Source organism: Pelophylax lessonae, assembly GCF_965119305.1.
Source record: "Pelophylax lessonae genome assembly, chromosome: 6".
In the NCBI taxonomy this organism is placed as follows: domain Eukaryota; kingdom Metazoa; phylum Chordata; class Amphibia; order Anura; family Ranidae; genus Pelophylax; species Pelophylax lessonae.
Window position 1 is genome coordinate 108,802,587 of NC_138773.1, and position 16,324 is coordinate 108,818,910.

General features: G+C 44.2%; 1 protein-coding gene across 1 annotated transcript in view; it reads right to left on the reverse strand.

The window, feature by feature from the left end:
- Positions 1–16,024, reverse strand: part of METTL9 (methyltransferase 9, His-X-His N1(pi)-histidine) — a 98,959-nt gene extending 82,935 nt beyond the window's left edge. The window contains exon 1 of the mRNA XM_082261992.1: positions 15,689–16,024. Within this exon, the coding sequence (XP_082118118.1) occupies positions 15,689–15,850 (162 nt within the window). The 5' untranslated portion in view covers positions 15,851–16,024. The remainder of the gene's footprint in view (positions 1–15,688) is intronic.
- Positions 16,025–16,324: the final 300 nt, after the last annotated feature.

The following is a 16,324-nucleotide window of genomic DNA, read 5'->3' on the forward strand; positions in this document are numbered from 1 at the left end:
CCTGTGCTGCGGATGCGAATCGGGAACACGCAGTATATTCGCAGTGTTTCCGCATCGCAATAGTGTGAACCGGCACTAAAAAGTGTTACTAAATCCAGAACCTGCATTTACTATTACTGGTCTCCCACAGTACACAGAACATGGAAATACAATTATTTTAGTAAATATAAACGGATAAATACCTTTTCCCATCAGCAATGTATAGCAGCCTTGTGACTTCTATCAGTTCCTAGTAAATCTTGTAGGAGGAGTTTTGATTCTCCCCTGATCCTCTGTCAGGACCGTGCTGATTGGGCCCTGTGCTGATCACATGCACTCTCCCAAGAAAAGTAAAAACTCTCTAGCAATACACACCAAATTGAGCATGTGCAGCCCGTCCCCTGCTTCTATAAATATAAGATTATTTTTTGGAGACAGTGAAAGGAGGATCAGAGAAGACAGGATCACACAGCCTTTATTACACGATGCAGAGGATTAACCCCTTAGGTTCCACAGTGAGTATAACAAGTAAAACAAGTTACTGCATATACTGACTGATTTTACTGTTGTGGATTAGGTAACACTTTTAAGAGTCCTTTCACACTGACTTTCTGATCAGGTCCACCCATTAGTCTTTCAGGAGGACCTGACTAGAAGCTCTATGCAAGTCTATGGCAGGTGGATAAAAATGGACATGCGTCTGTTTACATCCACCTAACCCCAAGTCCGTCCATATCCAAAAAAAACAAAAAAAAACGTCATTTTTCTGGACTTAAACGTGACAGATTGGACACAGTTCTGCAAAGGTTCGCTGTCAAAATGCAGAAAAACTGAATTGACACAGAGGTCATAAAAGTGACATCTGTCCCATTCTGCCCCAATTTAGCAGGGGATCTTTGTGCTGAACAGAGCAGTGCATTTCTGTGTGAAGGGCTGTTAAAGGCTAATTCACCTTTTACAAAAATAATAAATGAACATCTTTTTGCAGGTAAAAAAAAAAGGTGCATTTATTACAGGGCTTGACAAATCCCAGGCGCCAGGTCGCCATGGCTAGAAATTCTGTCCTGGCCCCTGGGCTTTTCTCAGTGACAGGTGCTTCAACTCAGCTGCCAATACAGGGCAGGCTGCGGGGCGCCACTATCATCATGGGGAATGTGATTAGCAGGGATGAAGACGCCCCAAGGATGGAGCAGGAAGAGAGCGGTGCAGCATCATGATTTAAGTCACTAGTAAAAAGGCTTGATTTAAATCATAATTATTCAAGAACAAACTGTCATCTCTGACCCGCTGTTGACTCACTGACAGTCCTATTCACTTTATGGGATGGCTGGTGTTGCAGCAGTGACACAAGGTGGGGGGGACATGGCAGTAGCAGGTGAGTTGATGCCCACTAAGAGGCGCTGCCATGATGGATCTGAAATGACTGGTGCTCTTTAAATGTAAGGACTCATTCTTGCTGGTAGTGTAAAATTGTGTGAATGCATCAATGCAATGCATGTCATCTCAGCTTGCAGATTGAATGAGTTTACCAGAAATATAAATATTGTAGAATATACAACCTCATGCTACAAAAGTAAGCTCTATTTCATGCTGAACAAACTAAATTATTAATGTATCTAAAAAAAAAAAAAAAAAAAAAAAAAAAAAACACTATCTTTAGATAGATTTTTACTCCAAAAAAGCATGTTATTAAAATTAAAAGTTGCAGGAATTAGGTCTAATCATTGATGTCAGCAGGAAGAATTATGCTCTACTAAAATATCTGGCTCTAATAAAATGCAGTTTCTCTGACGACGGGCTGGAGAATGGTACATAGGTAAATATCTAAAGGTAACCGTGTATCACAGTGGAGGTTCTTTGTAGGCCTGGGGTTGCAAATAGAGTTGGTAATATGGACAAAATTGATTGTTAGCCCCCCAACTGCTAAGAGGTACTGGCATCATACAGCACCAGGAGCGAGACACCTGATCAGTCTTGATGCAGACTATACATGCAGACTATATGGGGGTCATACCCTTTTTTGTATAATTCCTTGTTCTTATTTCCACTGCAGATAGCTCTTTAATATCTTGGACATGTGTTTTGGGTTAATTCCTAAAGCAGAATGAAGCTAAGGGTCCTTTCACACGGCCGCTCCGCTGCTTAAGTCCGCTGCGGGACTTTTTTTTTTTTTCACGGAGAGGATGACATTTGTGTCATCCGCTCCGTGTGCCCGCATATCATCCCATCCGTTTGCGGATGATATGCGGACATAATGTAAGTCTATGGCATTGCGGATGTCAGCGGATGACACCGCTGACATCCGATTTTCCTTCCTTTCCGTTTTTTACACGGAAGAAAAAATAGGGTTCTGTTCCATTCGAAAAAAACGGAACAGAACTGAAAGGAGGAAAATCGGATGTCAGCGGATGGTATTCCGCTGACATCCGCAATGCCATTGACTTACATTATGTCCGCAAATCATCCGCAAACGGATGGGATGATTTGCGGACACACGGAGCGGCCGTGTGAAAGGACCCTTAGCTTCATTCTGCATCAGGAATTAACCCAAAACACATGTCCAAGATATTAAAGAGCTATCTGCAGTGGAAATAAGAACAAGGAATTATACAAAAAAGGGTATGACCCCCATATAGTCTGCATGTCAAACCAGTCTAGGTTTACTTGCAGGAACAAAGAAGTAAAAAGCTAAAAGTCTATAGTAGAAAAGCAGCAAGTTTTAAACAGTTGATTGGAACAGGTATGACTATATGTTAACAGATAGTCATACCAAAATGTAACATTTAATATAGCTTTTGTCCATTTATAAAACAAATCTAGGAAATTTCTGGTTGATGAATAAAAATATTCATAGCATTTTTTTTTTTCTAAAGCATTTGTTAGCCCAAATCCTTTGCACATTATGGCGTGGATACACATGCACACATATATTGTGAGAGATTCACTGGAATGCACGCACAAGGCTAGGGTCACACCTAACCCCTGAGGTGCACATTCATGTTTTTGTAGGACAAAGCATGCTGTGCTAGGCCGCCAATTCAAAATGAATGGGCTGGTAACGCACCTCAACGGGCCAAAAACATACCAGCAACTTTCCTGGAAGTGCACTTGGCTAAAATGCATGCTGTGCTGCAGCTACCTCTGTTGTAAAGGGCAATGGGGTGCCAACCAGAATCAATGACACCGCATCTCACCAGAGCATGTGGTGGTGGCGTGTTCTGGCAATGTGAACGGAACCCACGTTGTTTACATTTCTAACAGATTATTCTCCAAGAGCCGGTTCCCACATATGCGATGACAGCTGTACATTGCATGCGATTCGCTGCGCACTGCTCTGCAAATCACATGCGATGTCTGTGCAATGAGAATTCAGCCATACAGATTGTGAGCCGGTTCACACATACGATGACAGATAGCATGTGATTCGCTGCGCTCTGCAAATCACATGCAATGCTTGTGCGATGGGAATTCGGCCAAACAATTGTATGGCTAAATTCGCATCGCATTCAGACCAAACTTGCACAGGACCCTTTTTTGGGTCCGCACCAGAATCGGATCGCACGGGTGTTCACACCTATGCGATCCGATTCATGTCCGAACTGACAATTCGCACTGTGATATGCGAACTGATCTGGGGGTCTCACTAACTTTGTATTGACACCCCCAGAGATTCACATATGGCAGTGTGAACTGCCTGCGAGTTGAGTGTGATGCGGGAACCTGCAGTGGATTTGCAGGGTTCCTGAATCGCATATGTGTGAACCGGGACATATAGGCGTCGAAACTCCAGAGAAAGGCAGTTTAGGTGGTACTGGTCATTGCTTAGACTCTCTAAATACTTGTGGTAGACAGAGGCTATGCTGGCCTGCAAAGAGCCACTGTGTGGTGGCAGTATTGGAAATATGGAGCTAGACAACGGGTCAGTTTCCTTGTTAGAAAGGGGCTTGAATTGTGTAGTAAGTTATACCGAATGTAAGATTTATGTTGTGGCAATTTGGTTTTTCAGGTTTGAAACTAAAAAACAATGGTTTATTGCCAGTTTGAAACCTATACTACTGTGTGGGCCCTCAATCCAGTGATACTTTTACCCCATAAGACCGAGAAAGTGAGATGGCTATCATTACCTAATGTGTGTGTGTGATAGAGAGATCATATATATATATATATATATATATATATATATATATATATATATATATATATATATATATAAAAACACACACACAGTATAAGAATATGTACAATTAAAATTTTCACACTTCTGAAAACCACAAGAGGAGGCAGGCTTGAGAATATTAAACATGTTGAGTCATTGATGTAATGAATATTAAGATGAAGTCTGGGGGTGGGGAGGAGTGAGGAGAAGGGATTAGACAGTATGCATGCCCCTTGTGTCCTCCTGGTGAGTAGAGCACGCCAGTGATGAATACGAGGCACTTCGGCCAGACAATGAGCAGCACAGCGTGTATTCATTCAGCAATATTCTGGCAAACAATGACATTGTAACATCACTTGCTGGTCTATGTTGCCTACATACCCTACACATTGTTACTGCATACATCAATCGATCATGACTTTACTGTGTTCTATGATGTACCTACCACATTCCTTTGCATGTAGACACAAAATGGCATTTCTATTTCACTGGGTTCTTTATTGATGACTGTACACTGACGGTACAGTTCAGTTTAAAACTTCTAACTGGAATTTTGAACCTAATAAAATGATTCTGACCTATTTTTGTTCATTATGTAAAGACATGTAATGTAAGGATGCTGCAGTGTAAATTATACAGAAGGAACCAAAATGCAGCCAGATATCAGTCTATACAGGGTCTACTGGTAAAAATTGAAAGTAGAACTGTCTGTGCTCCCTGTAATGACCCAACTTCCTTTTGTGATTGCTCAGCAGGTTAGAAAACCATAATAAGGGCTACATGGGCAATCATTAGGGCTCATGCACACTGAATCTCAAATAAGCGGCTCCTACAGGCTTTTGAGCTTTCATTTTTTTCTGCCTGGAAACTCCCCTCCATGTTTCCCAATGTGTCCATGCACACTATGGCTTTTTCCGTTTACAGGCATATGGACTTACAGACAGAAAAAAAAAAAACCCACCAAACTCGCATTTTTTGAGAGGAGCTTTCGAGCAGAAAAGACACCCAAGCACCCAAAAAACACATGAAAAAGCGCAAAAAAAAAACCCAAAATGGAACAATTAGCTGAGAGGAGGGTTTGTGAAACTGCTTATGCTTACAAAAGCTCGAATAAGCTCAACAAGACGCAATAAAAACACGCAAAAAATATTTTAGGCAGAGAAATAAAAGCTCAAATTGAGCTGCAGTGTGTATGAGCCCTGAGATTTAAGAAATGCAGAATTTTTCTTAGCCAGTGAACATAAAGAAAGAAAATGATTACTGTATATACTCGAGTATAAGCCGAGTTTTTCAGCACATTTTTTTGTGCTGAAAACGTCCCCCTCGGCTTATACTCGAGTCAAGGAAAAAAAAAAGTCCCTGGCCGCTCCGACGGGCTTAAGCTTTAAAAATGGCGCCGCCCATCGCATACATGTCACCGCGCACGCGCCGCCGCGGCTCGGGAGAGGCCGGGAATAGCCGAAAGTATACGAGGGGCGGCAGGGCGTGCGCAATGACGTGTCGGCGCCGGGCGGCGCCATTTTTAAAATGAAGGCACCTCTGGAACAGGTAAGTGAAACAGCTGCACTACCTGCCATTCTGCAGGGCTGCGGGTATACTACAAGGGATGCAGTGCTGTGGGCATGGTCCACCTGTACCATGCCCATAGCACTGCATCTCCTGTAGTATGCCCACAACCCCGACTCCTCTTGTACCATGCCAGTACCCCGCATTATCCTGCACCATGCCAGTACCCTGCATTCTCCTGCACCATGCCAGTACCCTGCATTCTCCTGCACCATGCCAGTACCCCACATTCTCCTGCACCATGCCAGTACCCTGCATTCTCCTGCACCATGCCAGTACCCTGCATTCTCCTGCACCATGCCAGTACCCTGCATTCTCCTGCACCATGCCAGTACCCTGCATTCTCCTGCACCATGCCAGTACCCTGCATTCTCCTGCACCATGCCCGCCGCCCTGCATTCTCAACCTAGGCTTATACTCGAGTCAATGATTTTTCCCATCTTTTTGTGGTAAAAGTAGGGGCCTCGGCTTATACTTGGGTCGGCTTATACTCGAGTATATACGGTAGTACTAAGGCCTCAGTCACACTGGCTCTCCTGAATGCAGAAGTTATCTGGAAAGTATAAACTTTTAGGGCTCTTTTACACAGGTGCCAAGTCTAGATCTGTTTGCTAGTTTTTCTTACAGATCCAGAATGAACCACAATGTTTGTCTAGGAGTGTTCGGATGTATACAGATGTACGTCTATTTACATCCTAATCTATATGAATACAAAAAAAAAAATCCTTTTCCATTTGTAGAGACAAACAGATGCCAGCCCCTATACATCTGCTCTGTTCATGCTATTTTTTAGGCAAGAAACATTTTTGGTGTATACTGTTGCTCACCAATGCTTTTTTTCTTCAACAATAAGAAAAAATAAAAAAAGAAAAAAAAAAAAATGAAAAACAAGGGAAATGTGAGAAACAGATGTAAACTGGACGTTCAGGAACTCTGTTTTCAAGATTTTTTTTTTTCTTCCCACAACAGTTAAATGCTCCTGTTTTAAAGCAGGTTTGTAGTTTCTAACCCAATTCTGGACATGCAGCAATATGTTTTCTCTAAACACAACTAAACTGATTGCACCTAAATGCAGGTAAACACACGGTGGGAATGGCACCATTACATGAAACGCACATAAACACACGTTTGACAGTGCCAGTGTGAATGAGGCCTAAACTTTCCTTATATGTCCACTATAGTGAAAAATAATGTATTCTGATAATCGTATCGTTAATAAATGTAAAGACAGCATTCAGTAAATTGTTTTTTATTTCATGAACAAGCTGTCCAGCAAAAGTGACAGTTCCTGGGCTTGGGGCTATTAATTAACTATTATACACAAAGAGGAGTTTACAATAGTCCGCTTTATTTCAGATGGCGTGAACCTTTTTATTTTGAAGGAGAAAAAATACTTAGCTGTAACTGCTTAAAGCGGAGTTCCACCCAAAAGTGGAACTTCCGCTTTAGGTATTCTAACCCCCTGACATGCCACATTTGGCATGTCATTTTTTTTGGGGGGGGGGGGGGGGGAGTGGGTACCTAGTTTTGACAGGTACCCGCTCCCACTTCCGCTCGGAGCGCCCTGAACGGAAGTTCTCCTCTCCCCCTCCCTCCCTGCAATCTTCTGGGACATGTCAGAGGTCCCAGAAGATTGCCGGCCAATCAAGACGCGCAGCGCGACTCGCGCATGCGTAGTGGGTACCCGGCTGTGAAGCCGCAAACTGTCACAGCCGGGTGCCCACAGCAGTGATGCCGGCGCCGCCGAGACCAGAGGGAGAGGATCGAGGCTTTGGGCGGCCGCATCGCTGGACCGTTGGACAGGTGAGTGAAATGGCTGGAACTCCGCTTTAAATAAAACTAGCTGTAGTTGGACTTTAAATTGTCATTAAAACCGGAACTAAAGCCATCAATTTAACAGTTTAAAAAAACAGTTACATTCCAGGACGTGGCAGGAATGTAACTGTCACATTTGTTTGTGCTCTCAACCAAACTATCTAACCACCAAATGTCTGTTGTCATAACTGATCACATGTGCATCATGGCAGATGAAGATTAAACAGAGGCCAAGATGGCAGCTTCCTTGGCTGAACACGATAGGAGGGTTTAGTTCTGCTTTAACCACTTAAGGACTGCCCACATACATTTACTGTGGCAGGGTAGCCCTTAAGCGAGAAATCATGTACCTGTACGCGATTCTTTTATCGGCTCTGGGACACAGGTGCCGCACTACCGCTGTGATTGTACACAGTGGGAGCCAATCAGCGGGTCTGGTGGTACCCGCCGATCGTTCGTAGGAGAGACAGAACGGTGAAGACCACCATTCCGTCACAGAGAGAGTGCGAGATCTTGTGTTCCTGCTAATCAGCAACACAGATGTCTCTCTTCCTCCAGTCAGTCCACCCCCCACACAGTAAGGCCCCGTTTACACCCGAGCATTTTTCAGCTCGTAAAACGCTCAACAAGCAAAATCCCATTCATTTCAATAGTCCATGTTCACATATGAGCGTTTTGTCGCCTGAAGCAAAATGCTTGAACCTCAAAAAAGTACATGAGCTTTTTTGGCAGATTACAAGCATTTTTGGTCCGATGTCAATGCCTGCCTCCAAACACCTACAAAAAACACCTGAAAAACGCAAAACAAAAGCCTGAAAATGATATGCTCAGGTGTGAATGGAGTTTAATGCTGGCCATACAGTAGCTGAAAAATCGTTTGAAAATCTATAAATTTTGGTTCCTTTGTTTTTCTGTCCAGTTAATGAGCACAAATAGAAAATTAGTTTTAACTTTTCAGAGCTGAAAAATCGAAAGGAACAGTTTGGAAAATTCTGCCGAATGAACAATAAATTGAAAGATGAATGTGTTTCTCATCAGAACTATTTACACTTGGCAAATGTGACAAACGAATTAAAAACTGATTCATTTATGTTCATTGATTATCGATCAAAATTCATTGCATGATGGCAAAATCGTTTGCTCTCACGGCCAAGTGTTCATTATTCAAAAACGAGTTTGAATGATATTTTAGCTAGTGTATGGCCAGCATTAGAAAGCACACCCAGGGAACACAGTTAACCCTTTGATTGCCCCTGATGTTAACCTCTTCCCTGTCATTTATACAGTGACAGTGCATTTTTTTTTTTTTTGCTAACACTGATCACTGTATTGGTGTCACTGGTCCCCACAAAGTGTCACTAAAGCCCCGTACACACGTACCGATTGTCGGCCGTAAATATTCGGCCGATTGTAGGCTTGTTAGTATGATGCTTCCGACAGCCGACAGCGCATTTTCGGCCGAACAGAATCTGTCGTGCAGGCATTAAAATTTTTGTTGGCCAACACCAGAACGGCCGATTGTTCGCCAGTCAGTACAGATTTCGGCCGACAGACAGCAGATTTGCAAGACTGGGCATGCTCAGAAAAGAAAAAAAGACAAGGAAAGTTAACCATCACATGACATCACTTCTGTAGTCGGCTGTTGTTGGCTGACAAAATTCATGTGCAGTCTTTTGCAGTTTTCAACAGACACGACAGCCCTGGACAAAAGACGGCCGATCGTTCGGCCGACGATCGGTATGTGTGTACGGGGCTTTAGGGTCAGATTTGTCTGCTGCAATGTCGCAGTCCCACTAAAAACCGCTGACCACCGCCATTACTAGTAAAAACAATAAAAAGTCCATAAATCTATCCCATAGTTTATAGACGCTATAACTTTTGCACCAAACTTTTTTATAGCAGAAAGTAAAAATAGTTTTTTTTTTTTTTTTCAAAATTACCAGATTTTTTTTTTGTTTATAGCGCAAAAAATAAAAACCACAGAGGTGATCAAATACCACCAAAAGAAAGCTCTATTTGTGGGGGAAATAAGGACAATTTTATTTGGGTACAGCTTTGCAGGACAGCGCAATTGTCCGTTAAATCAACACAGTGCCGTATCGCAAAAAAATGGCCTGGTCATTAAGGGGGTTAAACCTTCTGGGGCTGCAATTGCTGAGCTGCGATAAAGTCCCACCCTTGCACGTGTGCGAGAGTTACGATTGCAGCACAGCTCTCTCAATGCACAGCATATTCGAGTGTGCTGTCCACTCAGAGCGCAGTGCGCATGCATCTGTGACGCCAGTCCTATGAGGAGAGGAACAGAGACCAGCACCACTGCAGATGGGCACAGCGCTGGATCGAGATAGTACTTTAGCCCAAATCAAACACACTATTTAACCACTTGAAGACCAGCCGCCATACTTTTACTGCGGCAGGTTGACTCTGTCCCGAGAAACTACGTACCTGTACGTCGCTTTGTGAGACAGCGCGTGCCGATTGGCCATGGGGGGGGGAGCCAATTAGCAGGTCCAGCGGATGCGATGTCTGCTGGGCACCTGCGATCGCTCCCCATGGAGACAGAATGGCGGTCTGCCAATGTAAACAGCCAGTGATGAACACAGGGATCCCATGTTCCTCCTATTTAGGAACACAGGTCTCTGTGTTCATCCAGCAAAGGGGCAAGTCCATCCCCCACACAGTTAGAAAGCATCCCCAAGGGATACACATAACCCTTTGATCGCCCCTGGTGTTAACCCCTTCCCTGCCAGTGTCATTAATACGGTAACAATGCATATTTTTTTAGCACCGATTATTGTAGTAATGTCACTGTTCCCCTCAAAAGTGTCAGTTAAGTGTCCGATTTGTCCGCCGCAATGTCACAGTCCCACTAAAAATCGCTGATCGCCGCCATTACTAGAAAAAAAATAGAAATGACAAATCTTTCCCCTGCTTTGTAGACACGATAACTTTTGTGCAAACCAATAAAAATATGCTTATTGCGATTTTTGTTTACCAAAAACATGTAGCTGAATACATATTGGCCTAAAATGAGGAAAACATTTTGATTTTAATTTTTATTTTATTGGGAATGTTTTATAGCAGAAATTAAAAAATATATCTTTTTTTTTTTTTTTTTTTTTTTTAGAATTGTCGTTCTTTTTAGGTTTATAGCGCAAAAAATAAAAATCACAGAGGTTATCAAATACCACCAAAAGAAAGCTCTATTTGTGGGGGGGGGGGGAGGCCATCAATTGTATTTGGGTACAGCGTTGTACGTCCGCGCAATTGTCAGTTAAAGTAACGCAGTGCCCTGGTCATTAAAAGGGTAAAACCTTTGTGTCCTGAACTGGTTTATTCATTTTTAATATTCAAAGCGAACACCCCCATCCATCCATGTCTCCATGCTTTATTTTGGTGAGAAATCACTTTGAAAAACACCCCCTAGCATTTCTGGCCATGGCCATTTTGAGTAAGGGCAAATGATTCATGTAACATTTACTTCCTGCCCTTAGTTCAAGTATGCATGCAGGAGAGTGTGCTGAGCTGTGAAAACCCCTTTTCCCCTCCTGAAGACTCCTGGGATATATGACAATTTGCCTAGGCATGGGATACTGAATTGAGAACACAGCACATCAGAGGTTTGATACAGAAAGGTAAGACACATCCTGACCACTGCCCATACATGGAAATCTCTTTGGAAGGACACAATTGGATCCTCAGAAGGCACCTCCTCTCATGTACACACACTTCCTTCTTTTTTTGTCACCAGAATAGATGGGAAATATTCCAACAATGACACTTGTTCCAGTAACAACTAAGAAGGGATTTTCCTTACTTTGGAGAGCTTTCCTCTCACTTCCTGTTGTGTCTAAAGGTCAAAAGGGACCCCCCCCTCCCCCCAATGGGCCCCAGATGGCAAAAAAAAAAAAAAAAAAATCTATCAAATGCTAAAAAACTTAGCATTTACACAACCACTACTTGGCACACTTAGGCCCGTACACAGACATATTACATCTATACAGGATCTTGCATGGTCGGGCACAAGGGGTCTGTTTTGCATCTGTGCTCACACAGACACCCGTTTATGTCAATAGGAGCCAGGAAGTGTACATTCTGCGTCTGTGCAGCCACTGATTACTAGTGATAAGCTCAGGCGTAAATGGACATGAGTCCAAACCTGCCTGGGCTATCCCGCCAGGAAGCTGTTAAAGCGGAAGTATACTCAAAAAAAAAGCCCTGCAAGGCAAAGGCAAAATGAGCTAGTAAGTATCGCATACTAGCTCATTATGAAATACTTACCTTAGAACAAAGCCCCGACACGGACCCCCGGACACCGCTGTGGGAGCGGACATGATCCCTCGGCGTCTCTTCCGGGATCGGCGGCTCCGGCGCTGTGAGTGGCTGGAGCTGTGATGACGTCACTCCTGCGCATGCGCGCGGCGGATTAACTTTCCGACAAGGAACTCTGAAGGTCCGCCGGACCTTCAGAGCGCATGCGCCGCTCGCGTCAGCGGCTGCATGCAGTGCAAATATCTCCTAAACCGTGCAGGTTTAGGAGATATTAATTGTACCGACAGGTAAGCCTTATTATAGGCTTACCTGTAGGTAAAAGTCACAAAAATCGGTATACTACCGCTTTAAAGCCCACAGCCAATCCCCACCCTGCAGCCCTATGCATGCAAGGGGTTTATACAGATTACATACTGTTGTTGTTCTCCCCCTAAAACGAGTCATTCATGCAGCGGCGGTGCAGGCGTAGAATAACCTTGCTGAGGCCAAGCCTTTTGCTCCTGCGCTACCTCAGTTGCCTATATGTAGTTCATGTTTACATGTCGGTGATTGAGTAATTTCATATTATTTTATTATTATTGACTCGCCAATACAAAAGAATGCATTCTAAGTTTGGTTACTCTACATGACTGCACACTATAGGAATGTCATGATGAACGGCTCAAACGACCAAGCCTGTACAGGTATGTGGGCTATATTCCTTTAGTCCCAAGTCACACTTATGCGATGCGGGAACCCTGCGAATCTACTGCGGGTTCCCGCATTGCATTCCCAGCACAGGCAGTTCACACTGCCATATGCGAATCGCTGGGGGTATCAATTCAAAGTTAACGACACCCCCAGATCAGTTCACATATCGCAGTGCGATCTGACATTCACCACCATGCAATCCGATTCTGCTGCGGACCCAAAAAAGGGTCCTGTGTGTGTTTGTGCTGAATTAGATGCGAATTCAGCCATACTATCTGTATGGCTGAATTTTCATCGCACAGACATCGCAGTGCGCTCCAAATCACATGCAATTTCTGCAAACGCAGATGTGTGAACCGAGCCTAAACGTGAATACTACTTCTCCAAGAATTATATTTAGTTACTACTGTCCATTAGTCCTTTGTATACTACAGCCAAAACTTGTATTGGTTAACCCTGTACCAGAGCTGCATTATTAGCACGTGTCTGGTTTGATTATCAAGCCACGCCATACAGACAGGAGACTCCTTAGCGGAAGGCATCTATAGCTACGTATTCTTGTTATATAAAGTTTGATTTGTGCGTGTGATCTCTCTTTGCACATCTTGAAAAACCTCAAAAACATAAATTATCACGTAAATGTAATAAAACATTTAAGCACTGAATTCAACAAGTAGTGGCAACAGCACATACGGCCCATTGAGCCTACGCTCACCTTTGTTCTGCAGGTAGGGCAGCCCATTCATTTCAAGTCCCAGGCCCTTTTTTTTTTAAATGCCGTTTCACGGAATCACATGGTGCTGTGACACCGTGCAGTTTTGTGCGTGTTTTACCATTCATGGGAGTGCCATTAAGAATTAAAAGGCATTCCCACGTATCTGCTAAAAGCAACAAATTTTGCCTGTGGGTCGGGAACGAGTGCAATTTTTCAAGTATTCCTGATCTACACAACTGTGAGCCAAGACTTATGCCTTGTACACACGCAACGATTATCGGCCGACCGATCGTCCGACTTTTGTCCAGAGTGGTGTTTTGTTGGTTGGAATGTGCCTAGACTGCACACAAATTTTCTCGGCCAACAAAAATCTACTTCAGAAGTGATGTCATGTGTTGGTTTACTTTCCGTGTGTTTTTTCTTCTCTGAGCATGCCCAATCTTGCTCATCAGATTTTTGTCTGCCGAAATCTGTACTGACTGACGGAAAATCGGCCGTTGTGTTGACGGCCAACAAAAATTTTATAGCCTGCATACCAGATTTTATTCGGCCGAAAAGTCGCAGTCGGTTGTCGAAAGCATCATACTATGCCCCGTACACACGTGCAGATTATCTGAAGACTTTTGTCTTCAGATTTACCTTTTCTATGTAGTGCAAGGGCCTGCCGGATTGCATACAAATTGAAAGTGTTTAGGTTTGACCTCATATTATATGGTTTTGGTAAGTCTACAGAAAAAAGTCTTCAGATAATCTGCACGTGTGTACAGGGCATAACAAGCCGAAAATCGGCCGATCGGATGTTGGCCAAAAATTCCCGTCAATAATTGATGCGTGTGTACGAGGCATTAAGCCCCACACGATCAGATTATCGAACGATCTGCCATCCGTTTTTTGTTGCATGCTTGTCCCATGTCGAAAGTGAAGAGGTTACTTTCATATGAAAATTCTCGTACGACAGAATTCAACTTCAGAAGTGATGTCATGTGTTGAATTGTTTTGTATGTGTTCTTCTGTTTCTGAGCATGCCTAGTCTTGCTTTTAAGATTTTTTTCAGACGAAAACTGTACTAATTAAAACGAAAATTGGATGGTACGATAAACATTTTATAGCCTGCAAATCCAGTTTTTGACGTCCGAAAATCTGTAATCGGCTCTCGAAAGCACTATACTAACAATCCGAAAATCGGCAGATCGTTTCGTCGGACGAAATTTCCCTTCCAATTTTCGTATCGTGTGTACGGGCCTTTACGCTGTAAACATGTGCACAGTCATACAGACATTTACATGCGCACAGAGTAAAAAGGAATCCATGAATGCAGATTTACCTAGTTTTGGTTTACAGAGCTAAACACTACAGACCAAAATGCAGCTGTGTGGCCAGGTCCATAGCATGCAATACTGCTGTACTCAGATCTTTATAAAGGGAGGTAGATCAGCCGTGACTCTGCTGCCTCTAGAATTTGTGTTGTTTTTTCTTCAATCCCAAGGTGGATTTTGTATGGCAATACCGTGCCGCAACCATGAGCCAAGCACCCAGCTCACGGTTGCAGCACAGTCCCACTGACCTCAAAGGGCAAGTTTGACAGGCGGTGCCACCTATCAGACTTGGCACGCTGAGTAAATGTGCCACTTACACGAAGCAAAGCATCACGTTCATAACATGTGCACCGCCCAGCTGTCGTGTCCCTTGTAGTTGGGCAGTCGAGGGGGGTAAAAAACATGGACCAATCGCCTGTTTTTTTTTTACCAGCTGTGTGATAAAGGCCTTAGGCCGACCATACACGATTTGAATCCTGTATGGACAGGTTGAATGTACCAAGGTGATCGATCAACTTGGGTACAACCGTCATGCTGGGTTTTACCCACAATTATCGCTAACGGCTACTATATCTTCTCCTGGTGGGGATGGCTTCCTCTGCCCTCCCGCCAGGAGAAGACAATGGCTCGGCAGGAGGGATTCCCGCATTACTGTCTGTGTTGATGGGGGAATTGAGTAAATTTATTTTCCTGCAACCCGCGGTTGCAGGACAGAAATTTGCTCCCTGTATGGCCGGCCTTAGGCTCCGTTCACCTATGTGCCAGCGTGTCTGCCCATGCACGTCACAGGTACAACAACCCATTCATCTCAATGGAATGCCCTTCCTGTGGGGAAAGAAGTCCATTTTTAGAAACCGCGTTGTACTGAATCGCATGGTGCTGCAGCAAAATGGCACCATAGCAGCTAACGCGTGGGGGTGCCATTAAGAATTATATTTATTTAAATACACCCCCCCCCCCTTATACACAGACACACACCTGTATAGATATGTATAGCTCAGAAGACAATCATTTCCAAGCACTCTAGGTCTGTCCCCTGAAATGAAGGAAGTTGTCCCCTCAGAGCCCCCAGAATGGTAGAAATAAATAGGGAGATATAGAAATAATGGCCCCTGTGTGTACTCAGTGAGGAGCCCAGTCCAGCCATGCTGTGCCCTCCCCCTCCCCCATGGCCCTCACCTGGTGGCCCCCCTCCCAGTACGGGGGGGACTGGCTGTGGCTCAGCATGTTCATGTACAGGGATCTGCTCAGGTGACTCCTCAGGTACCGGCTGCTCCACATCTTCCTCACCGCGGCCAGGCAGACCACGTAGGTGAGCACCCAGCATGCAAACACTTTCATCTGAGCAGCGGCCACTTAGGCTCCGGCCCGTCCATGGCACACATTACCAGCCTGAGGAAGACAGACAAGGTGGGAGGAGAGCAAAAGGTGGCAAGAATGAAGAGTGGGGGCGACCAGAGAAAGAGCGGAACGATTGTTCATCGGCGGTGTTTCCACACGGAAAGTTTTCAACGTTATACACGGCAAACGCCAAAGAGGGCGCTGTGATCACAGCGCGGAATTCGGGAAGCCGATCTAGACCAGCTCCATGCTCTACTCGCTGGTGGTCGGCGAAGATTTCAAAATGATACACGACAAGCGCCAGAGAGGGCGCTGTGAGAGGAGTTCAGGAGGCCGATCTAGGCCAGCTTTTGCACTAGTCGCTGGTGGTTGTACAGAGGTAGAATACCAGCATAGGAAGGGGAATAAACTATGTGGAAGCACAATTATAAAATAAAATCAGTGGCGTACCTAGACCATTTGGCACCCGGGGCG